This window comes from Balaenoptera acutorostrata, chromosome 6, assembly GCF_949987535.1.
Source record: "Balaenoptera acutorostrata chromosome 6, mBalAcu1.1, whole genome shotgun sequence".
Classification (NCBI taxonomy): domain Eukaryota; kingdom Metazoa; phylum Chordata; class Mammalia; order Artiodactyla; family Balaenopteridae; genus Balaenoptera; species Balaenoptera acutorostrata.
In genome coordinates, this window is record NC_080069.1 from 20,371,828 (window position 1) to 20,391,031 (window position 19,204).

Below are 19,204 nucleotides of genomic sequence, written 5' to 3' on the forward strand. Positions count from 1 at the left end.
CAAGCTTTTAATATATGCATATTTAAGTCAATAAAACGTTTCGAAATAGACTAAGAATTATGGGCTCTTCCTCCGTCAGTACTGGGTTGGAGTCTCCTTTCGTCCCCACCTCCTCCCTGAGTGGGTTTTGCAGTCCTTACTCTGCCTTCATTAATGTGCAGCTTGGACCGGGCTCAGCCGACCCTACCAGGGCCGTTCCTTGACCAGAGGGCCGGAGGCCAAGTCCCTAGAGGTCAATGAAAGTGTGGAGGAGGGAGATGGTCAGGGTCTTTCCGGCCGGCCTGTAGATGGCGCCCCGGGAAAGGGATTCCGAGCCGCGTTCCCCAAGCTCTTGGGGCCTGGAGCCTAGAGGTCCGGGCGGAGCGCACCCGGCTGTGAAGACGGTGCAGCAGCCAGGTGTTCCTTCCAACTCCCACGGCTTTTCCGCACTTGTGCTAGGACTGGGTGGGCGGAATTACATGCAAACGTTCAGCTGGACCCGTGTAGGGGGCGCTCATCGAGGGGCACAGGAGCGGCACGCGGCCGCGACCCCCACGCGCCGAGCAGCCTGGCGACCTCCACGCGCGGCGGGCCCCCCCTACCCCACCCAGCGGCAGGTGGACAGTGTCGCTATGAAGAGAAAGCCTCGATTGTCCCTCCTACAAACCGCCACACGCCAGATCTCCACTATTATGCACCCTCCATAGAAATGCAAACGAGCCGCGTGCGCCGGCCGCAATCTGCTCGCGCGCCCGGGCGCCCCGCAGCGCTCTGCAGCAGGCGGGGAGGTTGGCTAGGACCTTCCAGCGCGCCTGGGTAGGGGCCTTGTTTGTGCTAGGAGAACCTCGCGCTCTGGGCCCTAGTGTCAGCTGGAGGGGGCTGCACTCGGGCCTTTTGCAAGCTTAAAGCCAGCGCTGCGTGTTTTTACTTTAAGTTCCGGTTTAAAAGCAATGGTCTCATAAACTCCAAATTTAAAGTAAAGAAAAAATAGAAAGGTAGCAACAAAAATAAATGCAAAAAAAAAAATTCATTAGATTCCCCAAAGGTGCGTTTCACAAATTGCAGCGTACTATTATTAGTCAGCAAGGTTTTTTTTTCTTTTCTTTTTTTAAAACTTTTTCCTTTTAAGGACTTAAGAAAAACAAAAAGGCGAGATGAAATCTGCAGGCTCCAGTCTGCCTGGTAACACCCCGACAAAAGCGGCAGATTTGAGGCATTGTCATCCCCCGCACCCCTCCCCACGTGGCCTTCTGGCACGAGCCTCCGGCCGCCGCCTCATTTGCATCAGAAAGCGGGCGCGGGCCAATGGGCGCGCAGGCTCGCGCCAGCTGGCCGTGCCAAGGGCCCAGCCTATATAAGGGCGCGCGGCGGCGCCGAGTCTAACTAGCTGGTGGTAGGCGCGCCGGTTTGGGCAGTAGACTTTCTCGTCTTCGCTCGCGTCCGCTCCGCCCTCTCCTCCTGTGGATAATTTGCTGCTCGCCAATCGCAACATGACTCTGGAAGAAGTTCGCGGCCAGGACACGGTTCCCGAAAGCACGGCCAGGTAGCTCGGCGCCGAGCGTCGGACGTCTTTGGGCTCGGGGATCCTGATCCTGCCCTGGCCGCGGCTGGTTGGGCGTCAGTCTTCGGGCCCGCTGGGGTGGGAACCCGCTGGGTGGGAGCCGGGCGCGAGTGTGCCGGCTGGGCCGGGGGTACGGCACTGAACTGGCGCCCCGGACTGGGGCGCTGGGGGTGCGTCCCCGGGCCTGAGGATCCCGGCGCACCCTCCTGCTAGTCCCCGCTCACGGCGCTGGCTCATCCGCAGGATGCAGGGCGCCGGGAAAGCGCTGCACGAGCTGCTGCTGTCTGCGCAACGCCAGGGTTGCCTCACCGCCGGCGTCTACGAGTCCGCCAAAGTTCTGAACGTGTGAGTATAGACGCGGCCAGGGCAAGGCGACCGGGGCGGGAGGAGCGGCAGGGAGACCGGGGAGATGGCGGCGGGGGACACCCCGGGCTCCCCGACCCGACCTCACCACCTCCTCCTCGCCCGCGCAGGGACCCCGACAACGTGACCTTCTGCGTGCTGGCCGCCGACGAGGAGGACGAGGGCGACATCGCTCTGCAGATCCACTTCACTTTGATACAGGCGTTCTGCTGTGAGAACGACATAGACATCGTGCGCGTGGGCGACGTGCAGAGGCTGGCGGCGATCGTCGGTACCGGCGACGAGGCGGGTGCGCCGGGGGACCTGCACTGCATCCTCATTTCGGTGAGTGTCGCCTCCGTCCCGATGTCGTCCCCGCCCCCGTCATCGGCCAGTGGCCAGCCAGGCTGACCTCTGCGCTCTCCCCGCAGAACCCCAACGAGGACGCATGGAAGGACCCCGCCTTGGAGAAACTCAGCCTGTTCTGCGAGGAGAGTCGCAGCGTCAACGACTGGGTGCCCAATATCACCCTCCCCGAGTGACAGCCCCGCGGGGATCCTTGGTCTGATCGACGTGGTGACGCCCCGGGGCGCCTAGCGCGGGGCTGGCTCTGTGGATGCGCCCTCCGAGGGCGCCGGAGTGCGGCGTGGAGACTGGCAGGCGGGGGCGCGTGGAGAGCGGCGAGGAGGTGCGGCTCCCTCCCGAGGAGGGACCCGGCGGCGGCAGGGGCAGGCTGGCCCCAGCCCAGGACTCTACAAGTGTGGGGAGCGGCTGCTCGCCCAGGAAGGCCGGAGGCGGGACCTTGGCCGCGCGGCCGAGAAGGACGGACTGGCCGGGCAGGAGTGACTCAGCAGCCTGTACTCCCGGCAGAAAGGAGGAGAAAGGCAAGGCCAGGCGGCCTGGACTTGTACAACAGTTACAGGAGCTCTGACGGATTTAGCAGTATGCACTGCTGTTTCAAAACGGACAAGGGTGATGCTTCATTTTCTAAAGGATTATGCTGCTGCAGCTTTGAGTTTTACAATAAACTTACTGAAACAAACTTATTCTCTTTATTGAAGGCAGGGGATCTTTGTCTGCGGGGAGGTGGTTTGCAGGGCTGTTGACTTCTGAAATTCACGGAACTCGATGGCACTTGTTCCATCTTCCTGTTGGGGCTGAATTACAGGCTCCTGGGGTGCTGGAAGTGGGGGAGGGGACGCCAGCTGGGTGTTAGGGCAGAACTTGAGCCCTGCTCCTATTTCTCTCCCTTTAGGAAAATTTTTAAACTCGCAAGACAGGAGCATACTTGGGATAAGACATCAGTGCAGCAGCTGGCCATCCAACCTGATAACAGAGGCCTTTTCCTCCCCTGCCCCTCTCTCTCCTCTGCCCCCTCCTTTCCAACAGCTGCTTATCGGAACAGCTTGCAGGATGCAGGCAGCGCCTTCCCGCACAATAAGCTTTGCCTTCTGCAGGCGCTGCCCTTTGTGGTCCCTGAGGCTGGTGGCAGACTGCTCTCAGGAACCTTTTCCTCTTACAGGAATGGCACTTACAGCAATGTCACCAAGGTATTAATATCGCATATGACATGATGACTGCATTTAAGTGTGAGTCATCATTTTGTCATGGCTGTGATAGAACTTAGAAGATCTGAGCAAAAATGGGAAGGCAGCATCTACACAAATAGGTGTGAGCAATTCTGAGTGGGGCCGGCATCTGCTATCTACTATTCTGAGTGTTCTCTGCCCACATCAGAGTTATGAGGACTGCTGCTATTCACAGCAGCTTTGAAAGACTTATAGGAGAAAAATAATTGAAATCTTTTTTGGCAAAGACTTTCCTTAAGGAGGATCTAGGGGGGAATGTACTGAGTGAATCAATCTTTTTTATTAGACCAATGTTTTGATTTCACGCTGGTGCCTGACTACACTGCTTTTGGCAGGGGAAATATACACGGGGCTAGATTGCTGTTAGCAAGCTGCCCAGGGGTTCATTGAGCCTTCTAGGCAAAGGAAGGGTAGTGTGCTGTTTTTCTAAGAAGAGAATTCTACTGATTTTTCAGCAGTCCCAGGTAGCTGAGTCACCTTGTTGGGTGCCACTTTTTAAGTTCTCTCCAAATCGTGAAAGAATTAACAGAACAGGACTGTACAAACTTAATTATTTCTACTGTAAGGAAAACATCATGTTTAACATTCATCAGCTCTTAAAATCCCCCTTGACAGAGGCCCAGTGAAATAATTCAGCTGTGTTTGTGCCCAAGTTTCAATCCTATTTCACCTATGGCTGCTCAAAACCTTGAGTTTTGTGGGTCTCTACAGCAGTCTGCATTCTGGCCTAATGACCATTTGCCACAGCATGCTATAGTAAACACAAATGGGGCATAATTACTTTAAAATGTACCCTTCAATGAGTAAATGTAGCAGAGCATTGCATAGAGCAGGCGGCAGACCCTCTGCTGGCCCACTGAACCTTGTAGAATAGTCACTTGGCAGACCTTAAGAAACGGCTTTCTCGGACTAGAATTTACAGTAAGGGCACCTGTTGGAGCCCCAGGGACTAGGAAAATTTACAGGGGGAAAAAAATGCATGCTTGGACATAGTGCCAGCCCCAAAGCTTGTGCTTAATTTTTTTGTGGGAGGTGTGAACAAGCATTTAATGCTATTAAAATGAAATACTCCATAGGATAGGTAATAAAATGCACAGTACTTATAAACACATTATCGTATTCATACTTCCAACAACTCTAAGTGGTAATGCTTAGATAAACTAACTATTGCTTGCACGGTGAGGTGATCCATGCAGACTGTTTAGCACAATGCCCTGCATCTAGAAAGCACTGGATGAATGTTAATGACAGTAATACTGTACTTATGATGAAGGAGTTTGCTAAAGATCATAGAAATCAAGTGGACTGGTGGATTTGGACCAGGCTCTCTGGTTCCAGGGCCCAACACTTCCTGCTGTGCCACACATCTGGGAAGGAAGACTTACTTTCATAACTTTATACGTTTATAAAAGTTTTATGTATTCATTGCAGAAAACTTGTAAAACACAAAAAAAGGAAAGAAAAAAGCACTGTAATGGGCCATCTCCACATTTTGGTGTATTTCCTTCTCGCCTTTTCTACATCTCTGAGGGGTACATACTATGCAATATACAAAACCACGTGCAACATTTTTTAAGAAGCTCATCTTCCCCTGCATTTTGTTGTCTCCTGCTTCTTTTCCTTGACATTCTGTTGCATGCCCCCATGTGACTCAGTGACCTTGGAGGCCAGGGTCTTCAGCGCTGCAGCGGGCTCCAGCACAGGAGTGACAGCACACACTGGTTAGGGAGTCCTGTTTACCCCACAGGCCTCACCAAGCAAGACAGATGCCAGCTATTTGCAGGCCCGAAGCAAGGCTGTACCCACCCCAGGGCAATGAGTGTCAATCACGCTCATCTTTTAGTTCAGATAAAATTGTCTGCATCTGATCATGGCTATAAAAAATTGCACTGGCACAAATGCTGTTGTAAAGATGAAACGAATACAGAAATGAAAGAGGGAGCAGCTCTGGGGATCAGGCGACCCTCGTACACACAAGGAGCTGGGGCTTCCATTCTCTCTTTGGTAAGACAAGAGGACAAAATGATTGCCGAGATTTGTTTTAATTTTAAAGGCTGTAATTCTTTTTTTTAAATTTAAATTTACCATTCATTCTTTTATTTTTTTATTTATTTATTTTTGGCTGTGTTGGGTCTTCGTTTCTGTGCGAGGGCTTTCTCTAGTTGCGGCGAGCGGGGGCCACTCTTCATCGCGGTGCGCGGGCCTCTCACTGTCGTGGCCTCTCTTGTTGCGGAGCACAGGCTCCAGACGCGCAGGCTCAGTAGTTGTGGCTCACGGGCCTAGTTGCTCCGTGGCATGTGGGATCTTCCCAGATCAGGGCTCGAACCCGTGTCCCCTGCATTGGCAGGCAGATTCTCAACCACTGCGCCACCAGGGAAGCCCTAAAGGCTGTAATTCTATGTATTATACATTTAATGAAAACATTAGCCTCAGTGGCACAATGGGTATTGCTCTCGAGGCTCAGAGAGCCATTTGAAAAACAGCGATAGAGTTTTTCGGAAGCAAAGCAAGGATGTCGGCAAACAAAGCAAGGCTGTGAGGTCAGTTCAGGGAGCCCAAAAGGAAACTGTCCTTCCCCAGCCACTGAGAAGACACTTGACAGCCTAACTGGGGCAGTGAGGTGTGATCCTGTGTGGAGAGACCAGCTGGAGGCGGGGGTATGCCTGGACCCATGAGGTGCCTTCGATTTCTGTTCTAGGGCAAAGTTATACTTGGTCTTTGGAAGCAGCCTTGTTTTTAAGTCTAGCTCAAACTTTCCTTCTTTATCTTCCAGGAGATACTTCTCTTCTGTCGGCAGATAAGGTGTGCACATGAAGAGCTCCTGGTGTTCTCTCTTCCAGGCGGCGGGGAGGGTGTGGCCAGCAGTCATCGGTGAGGGGCGAGGGCTACTTGCAAGAGTCTGGATTCCAAGAGGTGGATTTCCTGCTGGAAGCTGCTGGGAACACCCCCAGGGCTGCGTGATTCCAGCCCAACAGGCAGCAAAGACCTTTAGAGCCTCTGTGAGCTGCGCCTGGGAGGGGCTGCTGCTTCTCCACCTCATGGTGGGGAGGTGGGCACGGCCCTTGGCTATTGGGTTTGGGGGTGGGAGATGGGCTGCTCATTTATTCATTCGTTCATTGGTTCCTTCATTCATTCAGTTGGCAATTACTGTTTGGAGCACAGTTCTAGGTGTGGACTCCTGACCGGTTCTTGCAGGCCTGAGTGGCTTGTTGCAGGTGAGTGTTTGGGTAGGGGAGGGGGGCGTCCAGCTGTGTCCCACACCCATTGGATCCTTGTTTTCAAGGCTGGCCTAGGGCTGTCTGGCACCTTGGGGCTGCTTCCAGGGCGGCTGGTAGAACGTGATCAGAACGTGGGGTCTACCTGCCCATGGCATTTGGAACCTGGCCTAATTGTCTGGTAATGTAATATTTTGGTCAAAGCCAAATTCTCTTTCTTATTGCTGCTGTGGCTTCCTGTTGCACAGAATAGATACATTTGTCTCTCTCCAGCTTCTGGATGTGGGGACTGCAGATCAGTGAAATACAGGAAAGCATGTTTCTTGTGGTCTGAAAACCTCAGTGGAGACAGTAAAATCAGTCATGGGGACATTGTTCAAAAGACGCAGAAGCTTTTTTCCCTCCAAGTGGGCTCTAATCCTATAACCGCTGAGCATTTCTGTATCTCATACCAAGTGACTGATGTGGTTTTCCTTTATCACCTCAAGGGGAGGTGGGATTTGCTGCCGGTTTTCATGATTCTTTTTCTTCAGTGTTTGGGGTTTGCTTTGGGTTGAAGTTTGCAAGCTCTTTGGTTATGCAGCTTGGTGGTTGAAGTGATTCAGCTTTTTTTGTGGTCTCTGCAGTTATCCCCCAACTTTGTCATGGTGGCCTAGGTGACACTCACTTACATCATGTCTTCCCTGAGTGGGAATAATTCTGGAGGATGATTTCAAATTTGTTGGATTTTTATTATGATAAAGTACAGGTGAATAGAATTGTAAGCAGCAACATTAATACAGCAATACATAGCAAAATGGAAAGAAAAGAAACAGACTGGAGAAAGCATCCTCTTTCTCAGCAAGATCAAATTTCCCTAGAGTGATTCACAGCAGCAAAGTGATTCCTGGAACTCTTTGCATGGAGAGGAATTCGATGCTAAAATTCCAGGAAGGAAGACACTGAGGGTGGATTAGGCACAGCTATCGGGAGACCCATTAAAAACCATTGTGCATTCATTTTCTGTCCTTGGATTTCTGCAAATCACTCAAGTTCTGATTCTGTGGGCCCAAAACAATGATGAGATAAAGCCCAGGGATCGGGTGGCTGGCCCATAGTCATCGGATGCTCAGCTTGGCTAGCCGGGGGTTTGCGGTCCTGCTGGGCAGCCTCAGAGCCCATGCTCCCGGTCCCCATGCAGTCAGGGCCAGGACTACCAGCCACTCTCCCTCCATGTGGCCTCCAGGCCCCTGGGCCCCCAGCTTCTCCAAAAGCACAGAGAACACTGCGGAGAAAACACTACCCACCCAGGTGCAGCTGAGGAAGCCAGAGGGAAATGTGGGCCGGGGGTGAAGCCCTGTGCCTTTGCTGGGCCACCCAGCCTTGGCCATCAGGGACTCCTCTGCCCAAGCAGAAGCCCCTGCCCTGCACCAATCCTGATTATGCTGTTGGAGAAGAAGCTGTCCACCCAATTCCGGCAGCCTATTCCAGGTCAAGAGGACTACTGCACCTCTCAGCCCCCATGACGGCCTGGCAGATGGGCCGAGGCCTGGGCTAGACCTTCTTCGCTCCCTCTCTAGTGACCAGCCGCCAGCAAGCAGTGCCCCTGTAGTTGGACCTGCCCTTCCTGCTGCAGAAACATCTCTTTATCTCCCTACCTGTCCCTCCCTCCCCACCCGTCCCTCCCTCCCCACCTTTTCCTCCCTCCCCCCGTCCCTCCCCTCCACACCTGTCCCCTCTCCTCCCCACCTGTCCCTCTCCTCCATACCTGTCTCTCTCCTCCACACCTTTGGTGCAGGGTCTCCTCTTCTCAGATCTAGACCCTCCAGCCCCTCTGTGCTGGCTTTGAGCTGCCTGTCTGCCCCCCTGTTGTCATCCCCACCTCCCACATTGCTGGCAGTCAATTACCTTCTCATGACACCGGTGTCATCGTGTTACCCCCTTCCCTGGAGACTGTTGGGACCGACAGATTCCTGTTGCTTCGCTGCCCTGCCCTGCTCCAAACGTCAGGCGCATCTCCTCCCACTTCTCCATGGGCCCCCTCCTCTACCCTCTCAAGGCTCCTCTTACGTATTATGGAGATCTGTTTACAAGCCTGAGTGTTCCTCACAGAGAGGGAGAGGGTTTCACCTGAAATACCTTGACTCCATCTTGGTACTTGGGACAGGCTCACTCTACTGGCTCACTGGGTGGAAGGATGCTGTGTTCTTTGGGGGATGTACACACATCATCCTTATATCCTGCCATGTAGTCTATAACACCTGCACTTTGAATGCTTAATGAGAGAGGGAGAAGTAGAACCATTTAAGCAGGAACGTTGGTTTGGTGTCTGTCGTAGGAGCTGGGGTAGGAGTTGATCTTTCATCATCATCGCCATCATTTGATCACCATGATCACCATGATCACCAAGCACATTTGCCGAGTGCCCATCTGGTAATGGAATATAGATCCTAGACAATTTGAAGATGTTAAACTTTATAAGAAGCAACACCAATTTTTAAAAAATCAATAGGAAGACAAACAGTGAGACACACTCACTTCAAGAAGGATGGAGGAGGAGGAGCAGGGAGCAGGCAGTGAAAGTTTGAACAGGGACTACACAGTGGGAGGGTCTCGGCTCTCTTCTGCAGAAAGCAGGAAAACGCAGCGCATCCTGCGTAGAAGCAGGATGTAGCCTCATGGGGACGGGAACGGCAGTCAGCCATTGAGGACTGACCTGGGTGCGGGGTGTTCCTGGAGGGGCAGGATGGCTTCTCAAGGTTCCAGTGTGTCTGACACTCCTACGGCCTGGGGAGACCTGGTAGCATCAAGTGTTGAAGGGAAGGTGGGGCCAGGGGTCCCTCAGCAGCTTGAGGACTTTGGCAATTGTCTCAGTTTCCCTGCAGAACAAACCATCCCCAAACTGTCTCTCATGATTGGCTGGCTTGGGCTCTGCTGTCCTTTCGCTCCATCTGGTGCTGCCTGAGATGGTACCTGGAGGGCCTGGTGGAAGACTGGACTTGGCCAAGATGCCAGGATGTCTGGGCGGCTCTCCCTCCCCCTGCGGCCTCCCCCTGAGCGTCCCGGGGTGCCCTCTTGGAGAGTAGCTTGGACTCCTGTTTCTGAGTCAGGTTTGAGCAAGTGAGTCCCTCGGAGGTGTATTTAAATGATATAACCCACTTGGAGGGAAGAACAACATGAAAGTACAAAATGTAATCGTCCGTAAGCTTTTAGTTGGTGTGCGCTGCTGTTCTTTGCTAAGAAAAGTCTTCTTTAAAGGATGTTTACAAACACCAGAAATCGCTTAGATAAATTCCACAGCAGACACATCCCCTCCTCAGCTCAGGGTATGGTTATTCAGCAAGTTGGCATGAGGGTGTGTTGTGGTCCACACGGACAATTTACTGGTACCCGAGGGTGCCAGACTTTGCGCCCTCCAGCCTTGCAGATGTGGTATCCGCACCCCCCACCTCCCCATAGCCTTCCCCGGCCAGACCCTGCCCCCCCCCCCCCACCAAGCAAAGCCCCGGAACTTGACTTCCCTGCACCTCCATCCTGACCCAGCTCCCCTCAGATGTTCTCCCATAGAGAGTATGGCTTCACATTTCTGAAAGACGGATCCTGTATCTGAAACATCTGGGCGGTCTGAGCATCTGTTAGACAGTGAGTGGGTTCAGTGATGGGGAGGCCATCAGATTGTGCAAAGAGGAACCATTCAGCGGGGGCCGAGAGACCCTCACGCACTGGGAGTCAGCCGGGGCTGGGGGTGCGCCTCCGGGTGCAGTGAGGAAGGGGTTTCAGTTCTAATCCAGGCCTCTGTGAACTCACTGTTCTTCCCTTTTTGGTGGGAAAAAATAAGGTAATTTCATACAATGATTTAGGTTTGAGTACTAAAACTATCAACTAGTACAATAAGCTAAAATCTGGAATCTAGTCGAGGTGCAGTTGTGCTCAGCACTCTCCAGCACAGGCTCCCTGGGCCCCCTCTGGTCGGTGCCTGGAGGAGGGCATTGCCCAGGCTCGGCCCCAGGGCTTCTCCTTGGACTTGGCCAACCGGAGGGTCAGGGGGAGAGGTCGGTGTTTCTTCCCTCTCCCTCCTGCTTTGGGGCCCTGTCCCTGGCAGTGCCCCACCCCCTGCATCGCATCTGTGCCAGAAGCCCCTCCCCATGTGCTCTGGGCTGACCACCTCCCCTGAGAACACCTGGCCTCGAGCCCAGCATACCTGACCCTCCTCTCCCCTGTCATTGGCCAAAGCAAGGTCTGCGACTGTGCCTAAATCAGACAGCAGCGCACCCGACACGTGCCTGCATGGAAGGGCCCCCGCTGAGGCCTGACTATCGGTGGTATCCACTCGGACCCTCTTTGCCAGCAGGTGCACCAGCCACTCTTGCTCTGCAGAATCACCCTTGGCCACAGGGAGCCTTCAGCCAGGGCAGGCTTCCTCTCCGCAGACTCAGCCGAAGACCTCAGACAAAGAAGGTGCGAAAGGCCACTCCATGGCATCCATGTGGGAATCACTCTGGGTGCTCTCGGGAGGGAGTCAGGCAGAGGCCCCCCAGTGCTCTCCTGCCTCCTCATGACCCCTCCCAAAAGCATCCCGTCTGTCACTTGAACTGAGGCCCTGTGTCAGCTTCTAGGGTCTGGGGAGGAATGTCCCCGCTTACTGGCTGGGTCAAGGTATTCCATCTGAAAGGCAGGACCCGCCTCCTCAGGTGGTGTGAGGATTCAGAGGGACAAGTGCATGCAAAGCGCCTGGAAGCAAGCCTGCAGGACGAAGCCTGCGGAGGAGGTGGCCAGAGCCACCTCAGTTTGTTTGGTGGTTTTAAGAGCTAGGGAGTTCCTCCATTTTTACAAAGCAACAGAACTGGAGACATTGTGCAGCCCTTCTATGCACTTCTCTCTGCTGACGGGAGGACGGTTGGGCACTAAATGACAAGCTCAAAAAGTCGCTCAGCCCCAAGGCTCAGACCACCTGCAGGCCTGGCTTCAGGCCCTGCTGTCCACTGTAGCACAGGCGTCTCTGCTCAGGTGCGGCAAGGGACAGGCCGTGACCAGTGAGGCAGAGGGGGCAGGAGATCTTCCAGGGCTGCCTCTGGGGGCTGGGGAGAAATGTGCCTGAGAGGAAGGCCAGGGACCCCGAGCCGGGTCCCAGGGGCTGCTCTTGCCGGCTTCCACCAGATTCTGTCCGTTGGCTCTTCTTGGCCCTGGGGAGAGCAGCCCACAAGCGTCTGCCCATCTCCTGGGGTTTTGTGCAGCGTCTGGGGCCCTGGAGACTTCTCCTTCCCATCAAGCCCCTGGCAGTGCTGCAGCTGCAGGTCCCTGGATCATGCTGTGAGCTCTGAGGGCACAGAGGCTACCCCCTGCACCCCTTAGGGTCCGGGGGGCTAATCCTAAAGTTACCCTGAATGGGAGTTTCTGCTTTCATTTAACACACGACGGCCCACAGCCCGCTAGTTCTGGCTGACCCCTGGCAGGAAAGGGGTCTGCCCCACCCCGTGGATTGGACCCTGTAGAGGTGGCCATGGAGAAAGGGGAGAGGTGCCAGCCACCTGATGAGGCAGGAGCTGGTCCCAGGCCCTTGCCCCTATTAGGCATGAGGCCAGGCTCTGTGTTAGGAGCCTGGAGAGTGGAGGAGTTGGGGGCCTGCATTGGAATGCCTGACCGTGGACCACTTTCCAGCTGTGACCTCAGGACTCTCGGTACCTCTCTGAGTGTTGATGTCCATATTTTCAAGAACTCTGACCTCTCACAGTACCTGTGGGCTCAGAGGTGCCCAATGCACCTATTGACTCTGGACCTGAGGTCTGGTTGGGTTGTTGGCAGTCCCTGCCTCAGTCACTCAGTGCCTCTAGGAACAAGCTAGAGGCCTTTTTGCTCTTAAACAGAGCGTTGAAGTCCATGAGCTCTTCAAGTCTCACAGTTATAAGATTCCAACTTTCTACGGTCCCACAAAAATCTGTTCTATTAGCAGCTTCCTCCAACACACCCACACACTCACTCACACACACACACACACACACACACACACACACACGTACATTTCCATAGTCCTCTGTCGTGAGGCCCAATCTCTCAACCTTGCTGGACCTGCAGCTATGAAATGAAGTCAGCAGGGTTTGCTTTATCAACTTCAGATGGCCAAGGATGCATGAATAAAAAGGAAGCTCCCTTTCAGAGGGTGAAGGTGCCCTGAGAAAGACAAGAACCCCAGGCTCAATGGCATGGCCATGTCCTGCGAGAGCCTTTCAAACATGCCTGGCAGTTTGTTTTTAAAGTTGTGAGCGCTGGAAAACAACAGACAGTGCTTCTCTGGATTTTATTTCACTCTCCCAGGCTGCACTTTCTGAGATGTACTCTCTCACCCTTGTCTTCCTCTGACTGTCACCGAGCCACGAGCTGCACAGGATCTCAGTGCTCGCGGCCCTTTCTCCTTGCTTTTGCTCCTATCCGTGGAGGCTGACATCTGTCTCATAAAAATGCAGGGAGGCAACCCTATTTCAGAGCTGAAGGATCCAAAAGGTCTCTGCCTTTCCCACAGGGACTATTCATCTCAACTCTTTCCTACAAGCATTCTCTGTCCACAGCACTTGCCTTATTATTGTTTTTCTCTGGGCTGCAAATTACTTCAAATAAACAAGCTAGTATGTAAAAAGTAATGGCTGGAACGCTTGGTTTCCACTAAATGATTATACTATGGGAACATTGTGACTTCTGGAATACTGGGGTAAGGTGATGGGTGGACAGCCGGTGCACAGAATGTTCTGTTCTGAGCTGCAAGTTGGTGGCTTTCATTCTCGTGCTTGGCCTTGCACAGGTTAGCAACCAGTGAGGAGAACTTGAGCTCTCAGGGTTCTCTGGGAGCCTGTCTCCTTTGCCCGGGGCCAGGTTCTGGCACAGAGAGTGGATTCCAGAGCCGGCCCTGCCTGCACTGCTTGTGCTGCTTGTGTGCCTGGCTGACAAGCTCACCTCAGCAAGATGGAAGCTGCCGTTAGCATATCTTCAGGGAGCAGAGGCTCCCCAGATAAAGCTGTCTGGTGGGCGGGGCAGGAAGAAAACTCTGGGGCTGGGGTCTGTTTCAGGTCAAACCTGCTGAATGGCAGATCCTTAGCAAGTGAACCTGCCCCTGCCCAGGGCTGGCCCCACTAACTGGTCCTGGTCCCCAGCCTCTCCCTGTCTCCTCTTCTGCCCATTGAGCCCACTCAGACATCTCTCGTGGGGTCACTGCTGAGGCCGACTGAGTAAAGACGTGAAGGTGCCCTGTGCGACCCCGTCCATCGTGGACGCCCTGTAAAGGTTGGATCCCTCTCTCCCACCTGGAACGTGAGCAATGCTGATTTTCTACCGCATGTTGAACATGAGGCTGCAGCTTCACCCAGGGACTCCCCACCCCACAACCTGTCCCTGGGGGTAATTATGTCTGCGTGGCCATCAGGCTGACCCCTGGAGGCAGCCTCGCCTTGGTCCACCTTTCCCATTAACGCATCCTGACCACCCCAGGGCTCACTTCTCAGGGAACGCACGGGGACTCTGGGAAGCTGTTCAATAGGACTGTCTGTGTCTCATCATTCACCATCAGGGAAACGTGTATTTCTCAACACGGCCACCGTGGGAGGTTTTGTGGAAGGAGGGTCTACTGGGGTTGCTGGGGACGACAGCAAATGAACTCAGGAGACAGAGAAGCCACCAGGAGAGACACGTACTCTGGAGGGTGAGGAAGCTGGGCCACGGGCAGCCCAGCTGAACATGAAAGGGATTAAAGTACTTGTGGTACATGGTGAGGTGGCATTTCTGTTTTATTGGAAAACAGAAGGAGAGAGGGTTTCCCGGTAGCCTTGGGGTGTCGCACCATCTTTCTGGCAGAGAGTGAAGGCCGCAGACACGGGGATGGAATGGCTCTGCAGTTCCCAGCGGCCTTGCAGAGCTACTGTGTCATAAGCCAGAGAGCAACTGAAATTACACATACGTCCATATTTGCTGTTGTTGAAAGCTCATCGAAGCAAGATTCCTGGGGCACAGCTTTGTGGCCCTTCTCAAGCTGGTCCAGGAATTGTTTACGAGGCCGGGTTTAACACTATGCCAGGAACTGTGTATCACAACTGCACTTCTTGGATATCTGCTGGAATCAAGAAGCCAGACGAGAGGGAGGGAAATAATCTGAGTGAGAAGGAGGGGGAACCGGAGCCAACTCTCTCGGTGACTCGGGATGACCTGCCCTTGTCCTCACACTGCCCTGTAGCCTGCTGCTGGCAGGACCTCATGTACTGCTGATATTTTTATCTCTGCGTTAAGTGGTACTTTACCTTTATTGTTCTGGTTCCCCGTCAACACAGCTTGCCATCTTCCCTTCCTGCCTTCTTTCTTGGCACTGAAGACACACACCTGCCTGCCTTTCCAATCTTTCTGGCAGGCCTGGGGTAGCAAGAGGAGGGCAGGAGGTTGCCAGCAGGGTCCCCCTCCAGCAGTGGGCTGTGCTGAGAAAGCGCAGGAAAAGCAGGTGGGCCCTGGAGGCTCCCGGCCGCTGTCAGGCTATGTCCCTCCAGAGTGGCTCGCCAGGGCCCTGCCTGGTCAGTTTGCTCAGTCTTGGGCCATGTGCACGTGTTCCATGCACAGGCCGTCCAGGAGGAAAGGACCAGAGACAACCACCCCCCACCTCATGGACCAGGGAAACTGCTGCCCATGTGAGAGGCCCTCGGCGCCCCACGGCCAGCTGGTTTGCGGCCAGGCGGTACTGAGCGTCCTTTGTTTCTCGCAGTGATGACTTCCCTCTTTGGGTCAATTATGCAGCCTAAGAGCTGTTATTACTTCTGAACAAAGTGTGCCTTGCAGCCTGTGGCAGCTTTAAGGGCAGCCCTGCCAATCAGCACCCTGCCACCCTCCAAAGACAGGGGGAGAGGGCGCCCCCAGCAGGTGGCGGTTGCTTGGCTGGTCCTCTTGTGGCCACCACCCTGCCAGGGCCATGAGTTACCAGAGGGCATTTGCTTGTTCGGGAGACCAATGGGAGGAGGTGACGTGCCGGGGGGATGCTCAGAGGGCCCGCCTTTTGACCTGCCTTGGAGGCCAGCTCGGCAGCGTGAAGAAAAGCTGTGGCGCTCAGTTTGTCCCTGGGTGCCTCGCTCAAGAGAACTGAAGTTCAAGGCACAACAGGTGAGAGGGGGCAGCCCCAGGGGCGTGGCTCCTGGAAGCAGGATTTGGGATTTGGAGGGAAGCTCAGGGCTCACCTAGTCCTAATCTCCACCAGCCTGGGATCCATGTCTGCAGCGCCCCTGCGGCTCATTTCTGATTTTCCATGACTTCCACGGGTCCTTAAAGAGAGGGTGAGCCCCACCCCCGCCAGTGGGTGTTATAATGTGGTTCTAGATGGCCCCCCTCGGCACGTCTTTGACCAGGGTCGTGAACCCCATGGACGAGAGCTGCGCGTTCTCTGTGGTGGCTCATGCAGAGCCCAGCACGGATGAGCTGACCCCAGGTGGTTCTGGAGACAAATGACAAAACCCAAGTAGACAGTGCAGAAATCTCATTCTATCTTTTTGTTTCATGGACCGTTCTGGGATGTTTCACAGGCTGAAAAGGGATGAATCTGAGGCCACCTCCCCTGGTATATTTGATGGAAGAATTTAAGAGGAGTTGGAAGGAGGGCTAGGAAAGGGAGAGATGGCATGGATGGGACCTGTCTCCCAGAGGTTCTGCTGGGCCAGTGCGCACGTTTACAGTGGTTGGGTCAAAGCCCCTGCAGGGAGAGCTTGTTTCCCCTTAACTCCCGTGGAATGTTTTGGAGGGAAGAGATGAGGCTCCCTGGCTTGGCTGCAGCTCTCCTTGGGGCTTGTTTTCTCTCAAGGACGACACAGACTTCTGTCCTGGGGCTCCCTGACAGGGGCAGAGGCAGGTGTGGTCACCCTGCAGATGTTTTGGGAGCTCCCCTTCTAGGCGACAGACTGGGCTGGGCAGCGTGGGGCTCTGAGGTTGTCAGCTAGTTCCTACCCTCGGGGAGCTGAGGGTCTGTCTTGTCCACCAGTGGCTGTGGTCTGGGGGGGGAGGGGATGGTCTCGGCCCAGCTGGGAACAGCGCTGTAGATGCTGCAGGATCAGCAGGCAGGGGGCCGCCTCCACCAGACAGCCAGGTGTGCAGAGCTGGGCCCGTGCAAATCGGACAGCGATAGCGTACTTCATAATCAACGCCCTGGTCATTGCTCTGAGAAGGCCAAGTGACCACGACAGCAGCCAAGCCTGCAGGTAAAGGAGCCCTGTGCTTGAGGTGGCCATGGGTTGTCCAGGATGTGGGAGCTGGGCTGAGGGGGGTCAGTGAGACGGGGCCTCCACCCTTGTGCCTGGGTTGACTCGGTGCTTCCTGGGATGATGCTGGCCTTGCCAGCCAGTGGAACCCTGAGCACCGTGCAGTTTAGGTGGTTTTGTCCCTTCACTGGGCATTTTCGATGTTGTTGAAATGGGGCCCAGAGCAATGGGATAATAAATTGACCTTTTTAAGGGTTGTCAATAATGAGCGTTGTTTTAGCTTAAGACAAAGCATTAACTTTTCTGTCTAATCCTTTCGCTCAGTCACGGGTTTTCTGATTCACCGTTAGGCAGTACAAGGCTTTTTGCTCGCATGCACCTCTTAACTGTTCGGCTGCAGCTCAGTTCAGCGTGAGGGGCTCAGCTGACGACACGCTGTGTGTGGCCCCATTCCTCCGAGCAGGGGCGACTGGGCTGCCCTTGGCCACCGCGTTTGCTCCGTCATAAGTCATAAGCGTCGCCCACCGCCAGGCTCTCTGGCTGTGCCCCTGCTGGGCCGTGGTGCTGTTAACAAGCTCAGTGAAGTAAAAAATAGCTACAAGGCCCGCCAGGTCTGTGCTTCCGAAAGTGTCTTTTTAGGCCCATCACAATTCATCTCAGTGCCACATACAAGGCAGCTTAAATCAGGGGACAGATTTCTTTTTCTTTTCTACCTTCAGATTCTCTAGAGTGAAGAACTGAAAGTGAGGAAGATGGGGAGAAACTGAGGTCCAAGACTGGCCTGCAACCCATGCAGTCACTCGGACCCCGTGCTTGGCTTGATGCTCTGTCGTCACTGCCCTGCAGTTCTGAACATCCTTGAGCAGGGCCCCTCACTCTCAATTTTTAAAAAATTAATTAATTAATTAATTATTGGCTGCATTGGGTCTTCCTTGCTGCGTGCAGGCTTTCTTTAGTTGCGTTGAGCGAGGGCTACTCTTCGTTGCGGTGCGCGGGCTTCTCATTGCGGTGGCTTTTCTTGTTGCGGAGCACGGGCTCTAGGTGCACGGGCTTCAGTAGTTGTGGCATGCAGGTGCTAGAGCGCAGGCTCAGTAGTTGTGGCGTGCGGGCTTAGTTGCTCCGCGGCATGTGGCATCTTCCCGGACCAGGGCTTGAACCCGTGTCCCCTGCATTGGCAGGCAGATTCTTAACCACTGTGCCACCAGGGAAGCCCCCCTCACTCTCATTTGACACTGGATCCTGTGTGTGCATGTGGGGGGCCTGTGGTCTCCCTGTGAGCAGGTCTGGTTTGCCCACGGCCACATGGAGATGTGCTGGGCACTGCACCCCCTTCCAGGGTCCATGCGGTTGGTGGAGGTGCCTCCTTAGTCTGGGTGGGACTCTGCTCCTGGGGTGGTCTTCCCGTTATATCTGGGCCTGGTCTTGCATGGGTCTCTCTGGTGCTGACCAAGCCCCTGGGCCGGTCCTGAAAGGCCCCACTGCCCAACTGGCCTCCACATTGGACCCTCCCTGGCATGTTTGTTTTCTCCTGGGCTCTCTGTCTGTGTCATGTCTATGTGGTTCCTTGAAGGGCAGGACCAACCCAGCTCTCTGTCGCCCTTGGCAGGTTTCACCTCCCCCAGTCAACAAATGTTGGCTGAAAATCCCACTCTACCTGTTGGCCTTGGAGGAAGGGACGTGGCCTCTGGGTGGCTCCTTGTGCAGCCCTGAGACAGAGGCCCATAGCGCAAGGGGACCCAGAGGCTGCCCCCTCCTGAAGTCACATCATTTCCGCCTGCAACACAGTTTGTTCTTCAGTGCCCACCTGCTTGGGCATTTTTGCTTTTCCTCAGGGCTCCTGTCTTGTGTGGGTAATTCCTTGCAGCCCAACTGATGGGGCTGGAGGCTCACCAGTGAGCAGAGTGGCCCAAAATTCACACAAAACTCCGTGGATGAATGTTAATCGGGGCTACCACTACCAAAATCAAGGTCTGAGCTTGCTCACATTTCTTCTGAAAATCAGGGAACACTCTGCACTCAGGCGGGTGTGAAAAAGCCCATAGGGCATGACTTTCTGGCCAACAGAACCATTCTGAGAAGTGGGAGAAGTGGTCCTTATATTGCAGCTCTGGCTCATGGTCTGATATCAGCCTGCATGATGTCAGAGGGAAATAGAGTTTGACAAGGTCAACCGCAGAGCTCAGAATCCTGAAAGGGAAACTGTCCTCCTTCTCATTGCCTCTTGGAGAGGACAGGAAATCCCACAGGTGCCCGGATGCTGCCGGGCCTGGCCTTCAGTGATGTATGGTCCTGTAGTGTAAACAGAGAATGGGGAGGGGCGGGGAGTGGAGG

At 54.4% G+C, this 19,204-nt stretch overlaps 1 protein-coding gene across 1 annotated transcript; it reads left to right on the forward strand.

The window, feature by feature from the left end:
- Positions 1-1,347: 1,347 nt before the first annotated feature.
- On the forward strand, positions 1,348-2,933 carry GADD45G (growth arrest and DNA damage inducible gamma). The gene is made up of 4 exons (XM_007193416.2): positions 1,348-1,522; positions 1,784-1,885; positions 2,014-2,227; positions 2,314-2,933. The coding sequence occupies exons 1-4, from the start codon at positions 1,470-1,472 to the stop codon at positions 2,422-2,424; spliced, it is 480 nt and encodes a 159-aa protein (XP_007193478.2). The 5' UTR covers positions 1,348-1,469; the 3' UTR covers positions 2,425-2,933.
- The last annotated feature ends 16,271 nt before the right edge of the window (positions 2,934-19,204 follow it).